This window comes from Myotis nattereri (assembly GCF_964212035.1).
Source record: "Myotis nattereri genome assembly, chromosome: 15".
In the NCBI taxonomy this organism is placed as follows: domain Eukaryota; kingdom Metazoa; phylum Chordata; class Mammalia; order Chiroptera; family Vespertilionidae; genus Myotis; species Myotis nattereri.
The window spans coordinates 26,441,723-26,457,519 of record NC_138090.1 but is presented as its reverse complement, the minus strand read 5'-3'; the positions used below and the strand labels follow the sequence as shown (position 1 = coordinate 26,457,519).

Here is a 15,797-nt window from a genome sequence, read left to right as displayed (position 1 = left end):
GCCACAGTAAGAGTGCGGTTTTTTGGTTGGTTTGTATGCCTTGCAGAACTTCTCCACAGTGTGTAAGCCTCTAGGGACTCCCATATATAAGAAACTGGCTAACTGTGCAGACTGCTTTCCCAGCTAGCAATAGAGGGCCATGATTTGGGTAATGAAGCTTTAAACGCCCACTCTCAGCTCTCCTGGCTGCTATAAAAATCATGGAAAACCTTGAAAGAAAGGAAAGGGAGTAAAGAGACAAAAATAAAATAAAGCTAATTGATAGTCTTCTTCTAATGTCAATGCTAACAACGCATCTTGAAATTTTCTCATCTCTGCCAAGGTATAGATCATTAATGCCTCCTTTGGCCCATGATTAAAACTGGTCACATTCTTTTCCTCCCATCATACTTTGTGTTACATCGTGTCTTGGGACAGTAGTCTCAAGCTCTTCTTAAAGGGCACATACTCTTGATGCTCTAGAAACTGCAGCAATCAGTGCAGAGTTGTCACATATCTCAAAAGGAGGTGCAGAATATTTTAATAGCTTATACAGACTGAAAACTTAACCGCTGGGAGAAGCCTAGCCGTTACTTCATCTGACCCTGTTGCTTAATGAATGAGGAAATAGCTCACGACTTATTAAAGAATTTGCCCAGCAGCACAAAACTACTTAGCAGCCGATGGCTGGGACCAGGGCCTGTCGCCTGAGTTGGCGAGACACTCAACCTTCTTGGGGGTTAACGTGCGCGTACGCGTGTAAAAGCTTTCAAGAAATGCTTCTAGGAGCTGGAGTCAGAGAACAATGCTAAATCCTAGGGTGCTGCCTTTTTCTTTCCTGAGAAATAAGTGTAGGTTTGGGGGCTCAGTACGTCAGAAACACTGGGTGCCAGGAAAAGGAGAAAGTTAAAAAAAAAAAAAAAAGCACAAATTATAGAATAATATTTATAAAGAGCTTCAGGCCTTGTTTTCCCTTCTTCCCTGACTACTTAAACCCTTTTGGAATTCAGGAAGATTACTAACCAGGAAAACTGAGAATTCAGAAACAACAGTCACTTGATAAGAAAATCCTCAGGGGGATACCTCCCCGGTGAGAAGTCCAGGCTTCCCTAGGGGACCTGGTGAGCCCTGGTCACTCTCTCACCCTCTCCAGGTCCCTGTGTCCCCACTTATAAAAACAAATGCACTTGACCCTGTCCGTGATTCCCTAATGTGGCTGATGCTCAGTCATTCCAGGAACTGGTTAAATAGTTTCCAGCCACTCCCTTCACCACTCCTGGTAGCTTTAGATTTAGTCAGTCCAAGGCGGGGGGTGGGGGGAGCTTTTTAAAAGCTCAGCCAGGTTTGGGGAGGCTCAGGGCTGGAGGATCTGAAATGTTCCACCGAAGCCTCTAGTTTCACTACAAACATTTCTACGTAACCCCTGCCCTCGCTACTCTCGGGGGGGAGGGGGGGGGGTTGCTTGAAGTATCCCCCAAAATTTGTAATGTGGAGAGAAGCCCTGTACAGACATAAGGGGATACTTCCTGTCTAGGCCGAGGTTTAATTACTCAAGCAAGATACTATGTAAAGTTACGTAGAATATTTAATCGATTACGGTGATAGTATAGAAATACTAAGAATCATAAAAGTAAAAAAAGCTGCTAAGTGATGCATCATGGTTCCAGGGCTCCAGGAAGTCGTTGCTGGCCTACGGACACGCTGGGAGGTGGCGGCGGGGACCCGGCCCCCGCAGGCACGGTGGGGTCACTGGCCCCGGACCTGGTGCCTCTTGGCCTTGCCCTTCTTCTTCTTGTCCTCCAGCCGTGGCTTCAGGGCGCAGACGCAGGCGGACACGCCGGCGATGGCCTTGGGCAGGTCGGTGCCTTTGCTCCACTTGTCCTTCTCGTGGTCATACACCTGGACCGTCTTGGAGAAGGCCGTGTTCTCCCAGCTGTAGCCGCCCAGGATGTAAATGCGGCCCTCCCACACGGCCACGCCCGACTCGCTGTTGGCGTGCAGCAGCGGGGCCACGCGGGTCCACTGGTTGCACTGCGGGCTGTAGGCCTCCACGCCCAGCACGTCGAAGCGCTCCATGGACTCCACGCTGTCGTCACTGCCCCCGATGGAGTAGATGCGGTCCTCCAGGCTGCACATGCTGTGCCAGCCCCGCGCGGTGGTCATGGGCCGGCGCTCCTCCCACACGTCCGTCCGGTGGTCGTAGCACAGCAGGTTCTTGCGGTAGGGGCCGATCTGGTAGTCGTGGCCCCCCGAGATGTACACGAAGTCTTTGTAGATGGTGCCCGCGTGGCCATAGGTGAACCTGTGGAGGGATGGACAGAGACAGAGGGAGCTCAGTGCTGTCCTGGGCGGGGCCTCCAGGAACAGAGGCTGCAGTCCTTTCCTCTCAAAAGGGGGACAACCTGTCGTCTTGTGAGGGGCCTGTGAGGGTTTGAGGGGCTAATGCAGGGAGTGGGCACCCCGAGAACTCTTTATGGATGGCAGCTGTCACCGCACAGGAAGTAAACAGACAGCTGTGCAGCCAGACTGCCTGGGCAAGAATTCCCAGCTCTGCCCCCTCTCCATTTCCCCACCTGAGAGATGGGCATAATCATGACTGCTTTCCTTCTCATAAGGCAGCGGTTCTCAACCTGTGGGTCGCGACCCTTTGGCGGTCGAACGACCCTTTCACAGGGGTCGCCTAAGACCATCCTGCATATCAGATATTTACGTTACGATTCATAACAGTAGCAACATTACAGTTATGAAGTAGCAACGAAAATAATTTTGTGGTTGGGCCACAACATGAGGAACTCTATTTAAAGGGCCAGAAGGTTGAAAACCACTGTCGTAAGGGCTGGAAACAGCAACAGCATGCTACTGAGGCACACACAGGTACCTGAGCAAGTTATATAACAAACGGGGAATGAAGTGAAGTACAACTCCAACCATAAGGTTCTGAAAAGTCGAGGCCAGGGAAACAGGAAGTGTCAGTGGTGGCCAGCAGTTCGGAGGTCGGGCACAGGGACGAAGCAGTGGAGCACCAGGGGCCTCAGGGCAGGGAAACTGTATGGGTCTGGAATAGTGGGTACCGATCCCCTGAAACTCAGCAAGTGAATAGACTCAGGAACTGAGGGATCTTTGTCCTAACGGCAGAGCTGACACTTGTACGAGGTCAGCCTAAACAGGAGCCCTGACTCGTCACCACCACGCCCTCTGCCTCTCAGGGTCTACCCACTGTTATTTACAAGCCAGGAGATTTTTCCCTGGAATTCGAAGCCTTAAAATCCAGAAAGTGAGGCGAACTGAACTGTCATCCAAAAGTCGTCCCATTGGAAGAGTTCGTACAAAACTGCCAGTTACCTCGGCAAGCCGGCCACGTAGGACCAGGAGTCGGTCTTGGGACTGTAAGTCTCTACTGAGGAGAGAGCTCCATTCTCATTCCGGCCGCCAACGGCCACCAGCATGTCTTCGATGGAGGCAAGGTAGAAGTCCACCCGGCGCTGGTTCATGGAGGCCACCTGCGGAGGCAGGACACCTGTTCCTTCCCTTCCCCAAACCCTGGGCAGCGTCAACATCCAGCATCACTTCCCAAAGGTGTTCCACTGAACATGGCCCAGAGGGCGAGGCAGAGGCCAAGTGAGTGTGGCGGAGGGGACTTAAACTTAAAGAAAGAAGGGGCCTTTAGGAGGGACTGCTCAGTCCCCAAGGACCCTCGAGACACTGCGACTCCCCAAAAGGGGTTTGGAGAACACAGCTCCCCAAACTTGTTTGGCCACATGGCCAGCCTCATGTACTTGAATTCTGAGGACACACAGTTCATAACTGCTGATTTAGTGATTTCTTAAAGTAAAGACTCATCTTTCCTCTTGCCAATCCCTCAGATAGTTTTTTAATGAATGCTGATTGCCATTGTGTTAACAGGCAGAAAGAGGAACTCAACAGGAAATTAAAAAGCGAAAGACCCAACATTTTTTTTTTTTTTAAATAATCCAAGCAGAACACACAAGGCAACCCAGTCCTGCAGGAGACCATAGTTCAGGCTGCCACCGCCACCAAGCTTTGAAGACGGGCTCCAAAGCCAGGAGCCTCTTTCTAGCGTCAGCACTGACACCTTGGTGGGTGGTTTTAGATTTTCGAGAATAAAATCAAAAGATCAGCAGAGTCCATTCTGAGTTTTGAGCTCAGAACAACACCACGTTAAGTAAAGCCACTGAGGTATGAGGATAAAGACTGAGGAGACCGACTTTCATAGGTGTGGTCTAGAGAGGTGTTTGTGGGGGGAAAGGAACACTTTTTCACCTCTGCCAGGCACCGGCCAATCAACATGAGCTACATACAAGCCCTGAACCTGGAAGGTCGATGCCCTCCTCCCACCCATTTCCAGAGGAAGGAGCTGAAATTTGGAGAAGGCAAGGGACCAGTCTGACATTCCCACCTACGACTTAGCCAGATTGGGATGTGAACTCAGGTCTGACGCCAAGACCCACGCTCTTCCCAGAATTAGCCACCATACCTGCCGGAGATGTGAGCCTTCATGGCCTCCTCAGACCAGCTCCACACCTTTCCAAAGAGGAGCGTGGCCGAGACTCTGAGCCACGGGAAGAATGTTTGAACTATGGGTCAGATCTCTAGCCCGGCGACATCCAATGGGGTAGCCACTAACCTCGTGTGGCCATTTACACACAAATGTAAATTAAAGTGAAATCAAATACAAAATTCAGTCCTTCAGTCCCACTGGCTACATTTCAAGAGCTCAGCGGCCACACAGAGCTGGTGGCTACGACATTAGAAAAGCACAGACCTAGAACCTTTCTAGGTGCAGAAAGTTCTAGACTGATCCTGCAGGTCGGCCCTCACTCCCCCAACCAGGTGCAGGCACAGGGGAGGGGGGGAAATTAGGTGGCTCGTCACTTTATCATCACACCTTCTTCAGAAGCAGGAAGGGGTCAAGGCCAGAAAGAAGGGAGGAGCAGTCAAGGTTAGGTTAGAGAGATCAAAAGTCCTCAAGAGTAAAGAAAGAATCTGGCTTTAATCTCACCTTGATCCACTGTTTACAGCGGGGGTCATACCTATAAAGAAGATTGGACGCTGCGTCCCCTCCATTGTCCCTCGAGAAGCTGCCGCCAGCGATGAAGATGAACCCCCCCAGCACAGCAACACAGTGATGGCTCCGTCGGGCTGGCAGGGGTGTCTCCTTGACCCACTGCTCGCTCTTGGCGTCCAGGTAGCAGGTGTCATCACTGAGCTCCAGACACCGCTCGGAGACCTCGCCGCCCACGAACAGCAGGCGCTCCTCGTTGGTGCGGAGAGCCGTGCGCTTGGTCTGCATGACCGGCTGGGCCGCCAGGCTGTTGTGGTAGCGCACGGCCTCCTCGATGAAGCCCTCGCAGTTGGCCTCCCTGGGCAGCAGCGAGCACACAGCAGGCTTGACGCGGTGCAGCAGGTCGCTCTTGGGGATGAGCGGGAAGTGGATGTGCTCCAGCACCTGGTAGGCGTGGGCCTCGCGCTCCGGCTGCTGCGTCAGCCACTGCAGGGCGGCCTGCAGCAGGTCGTGCTCGCATTCCCGCTGCACCTCGCTGCTGCTCAGGTACACGCAGAGCTTCTGCATGGAGATGTTCTGCAGGAAGTCGGGGGTGAAGGACAGTGTGCCGAAGTGGCTCAGGATGAAGCCGTCGATGAAGGCATCCAGCCGCTTGAGGCTGTAGATGGAGGCCAGCTCCTGCAGGTACAGGTAGTTGTCCTCGCTCACCTCCTGCTCCAGGTACTCGCAGCAGAAATCCACCACAGTCCAGATCTGCAGCAGGTGGGCCGTCTCCAGGATGTAGTCGATGTTGCCGCCATCCAGGGCCAGCTCCCCGCCGTACAGGAAGTCCACCACGGCCTTGAGGCCGATGTAGGAGGCACCGATCAGCTCCACCTCCTTCTGGAAGGCCTCACGCATGCCCAGGGTGAACATGGAGTTGAAGTAGTCGCTGCACACGGCCAGCAGGTTGCGGTGGGCTGGCACGCGCTGCTCGTCGGCCACCAGGACGATGTCACAGAAGAGGCCACGCAGACGCTGCTCATTCAGCCGCTGTAGCACTGTGGTCGAGTGCTCAGCCCAGCGGTACACCTGTGGGAGAGCAGTGTCAGGGGCTCGCACCCGGGCCCAGAGAGGGGAAGCGTGCCAACCTGCCCCCTCACTGCTGCAGGAGTCAATCTAGTGGGACACAACCAGCATGTTAAATACAGGGGAATGGCTCTAGCTGGTTTCTTGGTGGTTAGAGCACTGACCCACAGACTGAAGGGTCACAGGTTCAATTCAGGTCAAGGGCATATACCTGGGTTGCAGGCTCCATCCCCAGTCCGAGTCAGCATGTGTGGGAGGCAACCAATCGATCTCTCTCTCTGTCTTTCCCCCCTCCCTTCTACTCTCTAAAGATCAATGGGAAAAACATATCCTCAGGTGAGGATGAACAAATAAATACAGTGGACTGAAGGAGAATGGAAAACAAAATACATTGCACTGCAGGAAACAAGGTTTATGTGTATTAGATATATCTTCCTTCTTCTTTTTCTTTGTAAATAAAATTCCTGCCCTGACTGGTTTGGCTCAGTGGATAGAGCGTCAGCCTGCAGACTGAAGTGTCCCAGGTTCGATTCCGGTCAAGGGCATGTACCTTGGTTGCGGGCATATTTCCAGTGGGGGATGTGCAGGAGGCAGCTGATCGATGTTTCTCTCTCATTGATGTTTCTAACTCTCTATCCCTCTCTGTAAAAAATCAAGAAAATATATTTTTAAAAAATTCCTAAAATCAATCTTCCTTCCTTCTTTCCTCTCTTCCTCTTACCTCTCTTTTCCTTCTTTATAAATAAAATTCCTAAAAGGTTTCTTTTTTCCTTCCCTCCCTTCCTTCCTGTGGGTCAGGAGCACATAGATTTGAAAAATGCTGTCCTGTCAGGAGAGAGAAGTGGCTTCGGACGCAGCCTCTAAGGCCAGACGGAATCGAGGTTTGCATCCAGCTCTGCCACTTACTAGCTATGTGATCGTGGCTGAGCCACGAGGAGGCTCTGAGCCTCCATTTCCTCATCTCACAGGTGAGGACGAGGATACTCACCACTCAGGTGGCTGAGGGGCGGGGGTGTCATGGCAGAAAGCCTGCCCGAGGGAAGCTGCTGTGATGAGCAACCCCCACTGAGGCTCTGTGACCCCCACTGAGGCTCTGTGACCCCCACTGAGGCGCTGTGACCCTCACTGAGGCGCTGTGCCGGGGAAGGCAGCTTTCTCTGTGTCTTAGAAAGGCGTGTGGTTATGCTAAAGAGACCCCCGTTTCTAGTGATGCAGACTAAGTGCTCTGGAGACCCTCCTTCCAGAAACATGGGTTGAAAGAGATACACTGTATGTGAAACGCAGAGACGCTGTCTTTTTCTGGGGGCTTACATGTACCCTGCACTGTGCCGTGCACCTGACATGCACTCTCATTCGAGCATCACAAAAACCCTCCGAGAGAACGTGTATTATAATCCCCATTTTCCAGATGAGAAAAACTAAGGTCAGAGAGACTAAGAAACTGGCCCAAAGCCCCACTGTGATTGAGGCAGAGCTGAGATTTGAATGTAGGTCTGATTCCAGAGCCCAGACCTGTGATCGCCATGCTACACTACAATGAACAGATCAATTAACGTGAATAATGAATAGGAATCCATCCCATAGACTCAGACTGGCAGACACTTATTCGGTGCTAGATGCCTGCCATGTGCTTTCGAGGATACAAAAATATGTCATATCTACACAACAGTTTCCAAATCCTTGGAGAACTAATTATGCTTTGGGCTTTCAGGATACTGCACACCTGCTTATTTCCTCACCATAAAAACAACAAGAACATTCAATATGGGAAAAGCAGGCCTTCAGAAACATCAACTAGGGAGTGAGTCGGTTTGAGGGCAATTGAGGAAAGGGGCTGGCTGGGCACTAAGTCTGAAAAGGGGAAACTGAGGAAAGGAAGATGGACTGAGGGCTTAGATGTGAGCAGCTGTGTGGCTGGCTTCCAGGTCCCCGAATTCTTACAGGTTCTTGTCAACATGTATCCTACAGCAGTGGCTTTCATTTCTCAACACCCCCCCATCAACCCCATCTGCTCCCGACTGCCTCTAACACCTCTGTAATTGAGGTCCTTTATTTCCCCTGGTCCTGCCTGTCTGCCTTGCCTGGCTAATTCCAACATCAGATGCTCCACCTACATCACAGGCACGGACAATGGCCTCGCATTCTGACGAGGACACCAGACTAAAGCTTCCTTCCCATTCAGGTTTAGAGAGCCCGGCTCACTGCTCTCACATCACAAGACGGTTTCTCCTGGGTCCCATACGTGGATAGCTCCGCGTATTCTGCTTAGTAGCAGAGAGAGCCAGGCTGGCCTGGTTTTGGCTTCTAATTAAACAGGAATGGTCTGGGCTCCAACACACACTGGCTTGGGACCCCGCTCAGGTGTGGACTGAAGGAAGGAAATTACAAAGCATCGCAGCAGCAGGCTCCCCTGTAGTAGTAAAGGCTCCAGAGAGAAATAAGTGAGGGGCATCAGGTGGGCTGTCTGCCCACCCTGGGCCCCTGGTCGTCTCTAAGCTGAGGAGGCTGCTGGGACTCCACACTTAAATTGGGGTGCACATGACCCCACGCTGCTGAGTAAAAAGGGAAACAGCTCCCAGGGCGGATATCGGGGAAAGCCCGGATGACAGCTGCGCGGGGCCCCATCTGCTGCAGGGAGCCAGGGCAGGGAAAAGGGTAGCGCTGCTTCTAAAACCGGGTCTCCATGCTAAGCAGGCGCATTTAATTCTGTACCTGGTTATTTTGGTGTCGCTGCAGACAGAACGGTCAAAAAGCAGACAACAGCATTTCCCGGTTTTAAAGGGGCATCAGTAACAGACTGGCAGCATTCTGTATCCTTTCGAAGTCCCGGCCTCCAACATTCTCTGATGGTATTAATCCCGGTTATGCCTTTGTTTTCTATGTCAGTGCTTTTATCAGAGGCGAGGCAAGGTGGGTGGAGAAACGCAGGGACTCAGGAGCTAACACTGGACAGACGCAGCAGGTATGGGGTATTTCATAATAGAAGAATGCAGCATCAAAATGGACCCACACATTCTGGAATAGTTAAATGAACAGCGGTGGTCGCCTGATAGGAGACTCCGCTGCGCTGGGAAGGAACAATCTACCCTACACACCAGCTGGGCGAGACCCTCAGATGCAGAACGCTGAGTGCAAGGAGCCAGGCACAACAAGAGCACCTGCCCTCTGGCTCATTTACATAAAGTTCAAGGGCAGGCAAACCTGCAGGATTGTAAGTCCGGACAGTGGCAATGTAGGGACTGGAGAGGTTTGGTAATTTCTTTTTTTAAAATCTGGGTACAGGATACATGGGTGTGTTAATGTCTAGAAAATCACGGTACGCTTATAGCTAGGAATATAAATGCAATCAACCAAGAGGTAGAGAACCCTACTCCTAAAAGCTCTTCTGATTCAGAAAGAAACCAACGCAGAGCCTGGCTTTCAGGGACCAAGATTCCCAGCGCTATCACACTTAGAAAGTGACACCGTCTCCGCAGCCAAGCTCGGAAACAAAGCCCCTTTGAGACAGCAGGGAGACCTTCCTGGGTTTTCACAGCAGATGAAGCCAGGCTTGGCAAGCCTTCCCAGGACACGCAAAAGGAAATAGGAAACCGCTTCTCAGGAGACTGAGCTCCCCTGAAAATTACAACCCGGCTTTCTTTTACGCACATCTGCAGAAGCTCTTTCTCTCATTTTTCCTCAAATCCACGGTCTCGCCACAACTCCCTTTATCTAATGTGGTCTTTCTCAATCTTTCTTTTTCAATCTTCCTTTAAGGTTTTTTTTTCTAATATCCCCCATGGAATTGTGACCACCACACACGTTCTGTTTGTCCATGCATGTACTACATGCACAGCTGTGCTTTAATCATAAAAAGAGTAAAAGTCTTTCCATAACCCCAAAACCAATTCCACCCCCCCTTGGGGAAAATATTGGCTTCACTGAAAATGATCTAAGGTAACCATAAACTTTAATCTCCAAAAAAAAGGGCCACTTTAAAGAAAAGAGGGTGGTACTGACATGTATAAAGAGGCAGGTGGAAGTGAAGACTGTCCTGAAAACCAGGCCCCCCCAATCCTTACTTATGCAGCTGTGGGGAGAGGGCTGCTCCCAGGCCCTGGAGGAGTTTGATGAAGGCACAGATTCCCAGGTCCAGCTCTCAGAGTGTAACTGAGCAGGTATGAGGTGGGGCCAGACATGCATTTCTAATGAGACACCCTCACCTTCTCCCAGGGTGATTTTGATATACCCAGTGTGATACAGGTTGGTAGCCCAGCCCGGGGGAGCCACCCTTACTCACTCCGACGGTCCCAGAAAGTCATGTCGGGGGAAGACCCTGGGCCCTTAACATCCAGGTATGCAATGTGCTGCCCCCACTACAAAGTCGGTGCTGGCTTCTTCAATGGGCTTGTCCTTGGAGTTTCTGAGCCCCCAAGCGAAGAATGGCTTTCATCCTGTCCCACCCACGTCAGGGTTGAGGTGAGAATCCCTCCCCTCCCAGCTCTCTGATTTTATGATTCTTCCACTCTGGCCGGTGCTACCTCTAAGGAAATGAACACCACTACCACTAGAAAACCAGTCTCTACATGAAGAATGGGCTCATCAGAAAAACATCACACTTCCTAGGCAGTTTGCACAGGTGGTGAGCGACCATGCACAGACCTTTGAAGACTCGCTGATCTTGTAGGGTCGAGACACTTTCGTCAGCCGGCTTCCCTCCATCGTAAGAGCGGTCACAGTCCTACAACAAGAACAGGGTTCCTGAGCACACAGGAGCAGTAATGACTCCAGGTCATTCATTCATTGCAGGCTCTGCTCGACCACAGCAAGGACAACAGAGGTGACAAGCCACACAGAGGACAGGGAGGGAAAGCAGTGTGCTGCAGAGAACTCATGCTGTGAGCCGAAAAAAACGTCAGGTTGTTAGGACACATTTACGAGTGTTGCTCTGGCATCTAAAATCCAGACACCAAGTCTTTTAGCGAAACCACCTCCTACATGATGCTTGATCTCACATAGATAAGCCTTTTGGCTAGACTAAGGTTATAGTGACAAGAGTTATCATTTCAGAGCCCAGACGATGACCCTGGAACCAGGCGACAGGATTTATTTCCACATGCTGCCTCGTTTAACCCCCACAACTACTTGGCCGGGCTGATGTCACAAATCCCATTTCACAGATGAGGATTCTGAGTTAAAGGCCACAAAGCTGCTCAATGGCTGGGAACCAAACCTGAGCCCTTAACTGTGATGCGCTGCTGAATGCGACCGAGTCTTTGCGTGTCATACTTGTAAAATGCCATGACGAAGTCGAGTGGGGCAGCGAAGACTGCCATATACAAAGCATGTTCTAGACTAGTGATGGCGAACCTTTTGCGCTCGGCGTGTCAGCATTTTGCAAAGCCCTAACTTAACTCTGGTGCCGTGTCACATATAGAAATTTTTTGATATTTGCAACCACAGTAAAACAAAGGCTTACATTTTTGATATTTATTTTATATATTTAAATGCCATTTAACACATTGCGTACCGCATAGAAATCTCTAAGACATACGCCAGGGACCGCACGTTTTGGGGCAAACTGCACATTATTTAAATCATCATAATGCACTTTAGGTGTTGTTTTTCAATAATTATAACATGCTTATTTACAAAAACAATTAAACTATTAAACAATTAAAGTTCCTAGTACTTTTTTAATGTATGGTACTGTGTAAAACATTTTCCTCTGTGAAGAGGGACCAAACAAGATTTACTTAAGTATCTAGATTCGCTCCTTTTTCCATGGGCGTGAAAAACGAGAACACTCCTTAACAGATGGTGCGAGAAACATGAGAAAACTCCTGAGCAGTACGAAAAGTGTTAACAAAGAAAAATCAACCAAACAAATGAGTTCACGTGTCACCTCTGACACGCGTGTCATAGGTTCACCATCACTGTTCTAGACATAGGTACTAGTTCAAGTGCTTTCCTGATTTAATCCCCACAACAACCCCAGGAGGCCGGCACTATTGTTATCCTCAGTTTGTGGAGGAGGAAACCCGTTAGCAGCAGGGGAAGTCACTAGACAGCGTCACACAGGAAGAAGCTGTGGGATTCCAACCCACAGCGCCTTCCACGAACTCAACCCCTAGGCCAGTGGTCGGCAAACTCATTAGTCAACAGAGCCAAATATCAACAGTACAACCACTGATCTTTTGAGAGCCAAATTTTTTAAACTTAAACTATATAGGTAGGTACATTATTAACTTCATTGGGGTACTCCTAAGGCTTAGGAAGAGCCACACTCAAGGGGCCAAAGAGCCGCATGTGGCTCACGAGCCCCAGTTTGCCGACCACGGCTCTAGGCTATTCCACCAGGCTATGACAATTAAAAAAGAGACAAGAAAAAAGCCCCCAGGCAGGACACCTGCTGGGGCCTTGGCCCTGCCTGGAACATTCAGGATAAGCGAGCAGGGAGCATGTTAACCTCTCTAGACCTCAGGGTCTTGTCTATGAAATCGGCCGGTTTACCAGGTGACATTGAGGTTTCTTCCAGCTTTGAAATGCCAAGCGACCCAGGGACAGCACAGAGGCAGCAGCCTTTGGGAGACTGGGGGTGGGGGTGGGGGGCAAACAGAGGAGGCGCTGAGCCAGCAACATGGGGTATAAGTTACATACTGGGTGGGACTGAGGGTTTACGGAGGAATTCTTGTTCCTGCTGAGTTAAAAAGAGTCGATTTGTTACCTACTGAACAAAACAGTCTTTGCTAATAAAAAAACAATATGACAAGAAGTCAGCACTGTTTCAAGATAATCCGGGACATGCGAAGGGGGCTCCAGTGTCCCCAAGGGAGGAGGAACTTCAGGCACAGTCCACGCTGTCCAGCTCCCGGGAGAGAGGAAGGGACAACTAGACTTCCCCTGACAAATGAGCAACTTTGGGACAATGACCATCTGTACCCACCCTGCCCTTCCCGAGGGCTCCTCAGCAGCTGGAGGGCTCTGAGCGGGGAGGGAAGGGAAGGAAGGCACATTCACGCGGTGCCTACTACACACCCCGACTTCCTTGTTTTTCCTTCACCTGAGGCAGGTGGCAGCGTCACTCCTGACACTTAGGCTCCCGTGGAGGAGGGGCCACCCAAGGTCACACCACGGAAAGCGGCAGGTCCCTCTCGCCACCGCTCCAGGCGGCGGCGATCCGAGGCTCCGTTTGCCAGAGTGAGAAAAGCTTTCTTTTCTAGGCCAAGATTTCTAGAGAGTTTCCCCTTGTGTAGGTTCCCTTTTGTCTCCGGGCAAGAGGTGTGGGGCCGCTCTCTACAAGTGCTGGGTGTCTGCTGCCTCCGTGCTGTCCTCCACATGGACAGGATGCACGAAAGATCTTCGTAAACACGGGAACCGGGGCCACGTCCGGACCGGAGGGTCCCCAGGGAGCCTCTTCTGCAAGCTCCTTCCCCGGCTTCCGCCCTGAACCTGCTCGACCTCCGCGCGCGGGGAAGCACGCGTCGTGGAGATGTTCACGGCTGCCCGCCAGCAGTCACCGTCGCCCGCGGGGTCTCCGGGGACGCTGCTGCCGCTCGCTCGGACCCGGCACCCCCGGCGGCACTGCCTGCACAACACGGCCGCCCGGGCAGGCTCGATCGAGCCAGTTGCGAGGAGGAGGAGGAGGAGGAGGAGGAGGAGGAGGAGGAGGAGGAGGAGGAGGAGGAGGAGGAGGAGGAGGAGGAGGAGGAGGAGGAGGAGGAGGAGGAGGAGGAGGAAGAGGAGGAGGAGGAGGAGGCAGAGGAGGCGGAGCCGGGACGCCACCCGGACCGACCGGCGCCCCCGGCGGGACGCGGGGACACTCACCTGGGCCGCGGGCCGGTCGCCCGGACTGCACCCGTCCCACCGGCGGGGGCGGCGCCCCTCCCCGCTCCGCCGCACACCTGCCCCAGCACAAAGGGGCGCCGCGGGGCCGGGCGGGGAGGCGCTCGCCGGGCCGGGGTCCTCCCAGGCAGGCAGGCCCCCGTCCCCCGACGGCGGCGCGCGGCGGTCCGGGCCGGAGGCGGGCGCGGAGGCCGCCCGGAGGCGCTACGGGCGCGGCGCGGGGGCTCCCGGCGGGGGTGCCGGGCGGGCGGGGCGGCGGGGCGCGGGCGCCGCAGCCCCGGGGCCGGCCCGGTGCGCAGCCATGGCTCCGCCAGGAAGTGCGAGGCCGAGGGCGGAGGCGCGCGCGGCCAATGGCGGCGGCGGGAGGGGGTGGGCTCAGCGGCGCCGAGGCGGGGCCTGCGCCCGGGCGGGTGGTGCGCGCGGGTCCGCCACGGTCGCGCCGCGCGAAATGCCTAGTAGGTGCCACGCGCTGTGCCAGGCGCGGGCACACGGCGCGGACGGGCCGGGCCAGGTCCCCGGGGGAAGTGACGGTGTCCAGGCGCCGAGGGCTGGAGGGGCACCGCGAGGGCATCTTGGCTCTCACCTCGCTTCGGTCTTCGCTGGAAAGTCCCCTGCTCGCTGCCCAGGGTGAAGCCTTCCCTGACCTTCTTCGTAGCCACATCCTCTCTCTCTCTTCACTTCCAGCTTTACACTTCACTCTAGCGTCTAATACTTTAAATCATGTTCTTTTTCATTCGCTTATTGCCCCCCCCCCACCACTACCACCACCCCCAGTAGAAACCCTCCAGGACAGGGTCTCTGGCTTAGCCCCCAGGGCTGGCACCCAGGCACTCAGTGAATATTTATGGAATGAATGAATCTAACCATCACCAATCGACCTGTCCGTTGTGAAACATCTGCTACAGCAAAGATGCACCTTGAACCTATCCTACTGAAAGGAGCCAGATACAAAAGGACACGTGTGTATGACTCCGTGTGTATGAGAGGTCCAGAACAGCAAATCCATACAGACAGAAAGTAGATTGGTGGTTGCCAGGGGCTGGGGGAGGGGGGTACGGATGTGTGTGTGGCTGTGAAACAATAAGGGAGTTCTTTGGGGGATGAAGAAAATGTTCTGAAGTTAGGTAGTATGTATTGATGATCATACAACTCTGTGAATATACTAAAAGCCACTCGATTATACAGTTTAAAAGGGTGAATGTTATATGTGACTTATCTATAATAATAAAAGTGTAATATGCTGATTAGACTGGACATCCTTCCAGACGACCTTCTGGAGGAAGCTGGGGCTTCGGGGGAAGACCAGGTCCGGGTGCCAGAGGGAAGCCGGTGCCAGCAGCCGGGGGAAGGAAGACCTACTCTTGTACAAATTTTGTGCATCGGTCCTCTAGTATTTCAATAAAGCTTTAACCAAACCAAACCAAACAAAAAACCTCTCTTCCTGTTTTTCTATTCCCTGTCTTCTCCTGAAGGGATCTAGAGCATCTTTCAGGGCTGCATAAAGCATGGCTAGATGCAGCCACTGAAGACGTGTCAGAAAAGAAGAAAACATAAGGGTTGGGAGTCAGCATGACCAGGTACATCCCCAAGGCCTTTCTTTGTCCCTTCTGTTCTAGACACAGCACTCAACTTAGCCCCTTCCATGGATGTTCCAGCGAGGTACTTTGTAGGCCTCCCCTCCCCCCTCCTCATCCCCCCCCTCTCCCATCCCCCCCAGGCTAGGCTCACTCGCTCTGTCGCCTCCCTCTCCATAGCACCCCTCACAGAGGCTGCCTTCTGGGTTGGGTGTGGAGGGATCGCTTCTGGTGCTAAGTAAGGATGCAGCAAGGGTTTGTGCAGTGATGGAAGGATTGTGTGTCTCTAGGCTACAAGAGGGGCAGATTGGCACAGGTTAAGTTCCATC

General features: G+C 52.7%; 1 protein-coding gene across 3 annotated transcripts; it reads right to left on the bottom strand.

The window, feature by feature from the left end:
• Window positions 1-1,546: 1,546 nt before the first annotated feature.
• KLHL36 (kelch like family member 36) lies at window positions 1,547-13,968 on the bottom strand. Of its 3 annotated transcripts, none has more exons than XM_081108652.1 (5): window positions 13,877-13,968; window positions 10,712-10,790; window positions 5,000-6,073; window positions 3,322-3,479; window positions 1,547-2,281 (listed from the first exon to the last, which is right to left on the bottom strand). In XM_081108652.1, the coding sequence occupies exons 2-5, from the start codon at window positions 10,769-10,771 to the stop codon at window positions 1,726-1,728; spliced, it is 1,848 nt and encodes a 615-aa protein (XP_080964778.1). In that variant the 5' UTR covers window positions 10,772-10,790; window positions 13,877-13,968; the 3' UTR covers window positions 1,547-1,725. The 3 variants fall into 3 exon arrangements, with proteins under 3 accessions (XP_080964778.1, XP_080964777.1, XP_080964776.1); XM_081108651.1 differs by lacking the exon at window positions 13,877-13,968 and adding an exon at window positions 12,519-13,644; XM_081108650.1 differs by lacking the exon at window positions 13,877-13,968 and having other exon boundaries at window positions 10,712-10,970.
• Between the last annotated feature and the right edge of the window lie 1,829 nt (window positions 13,969-15,797).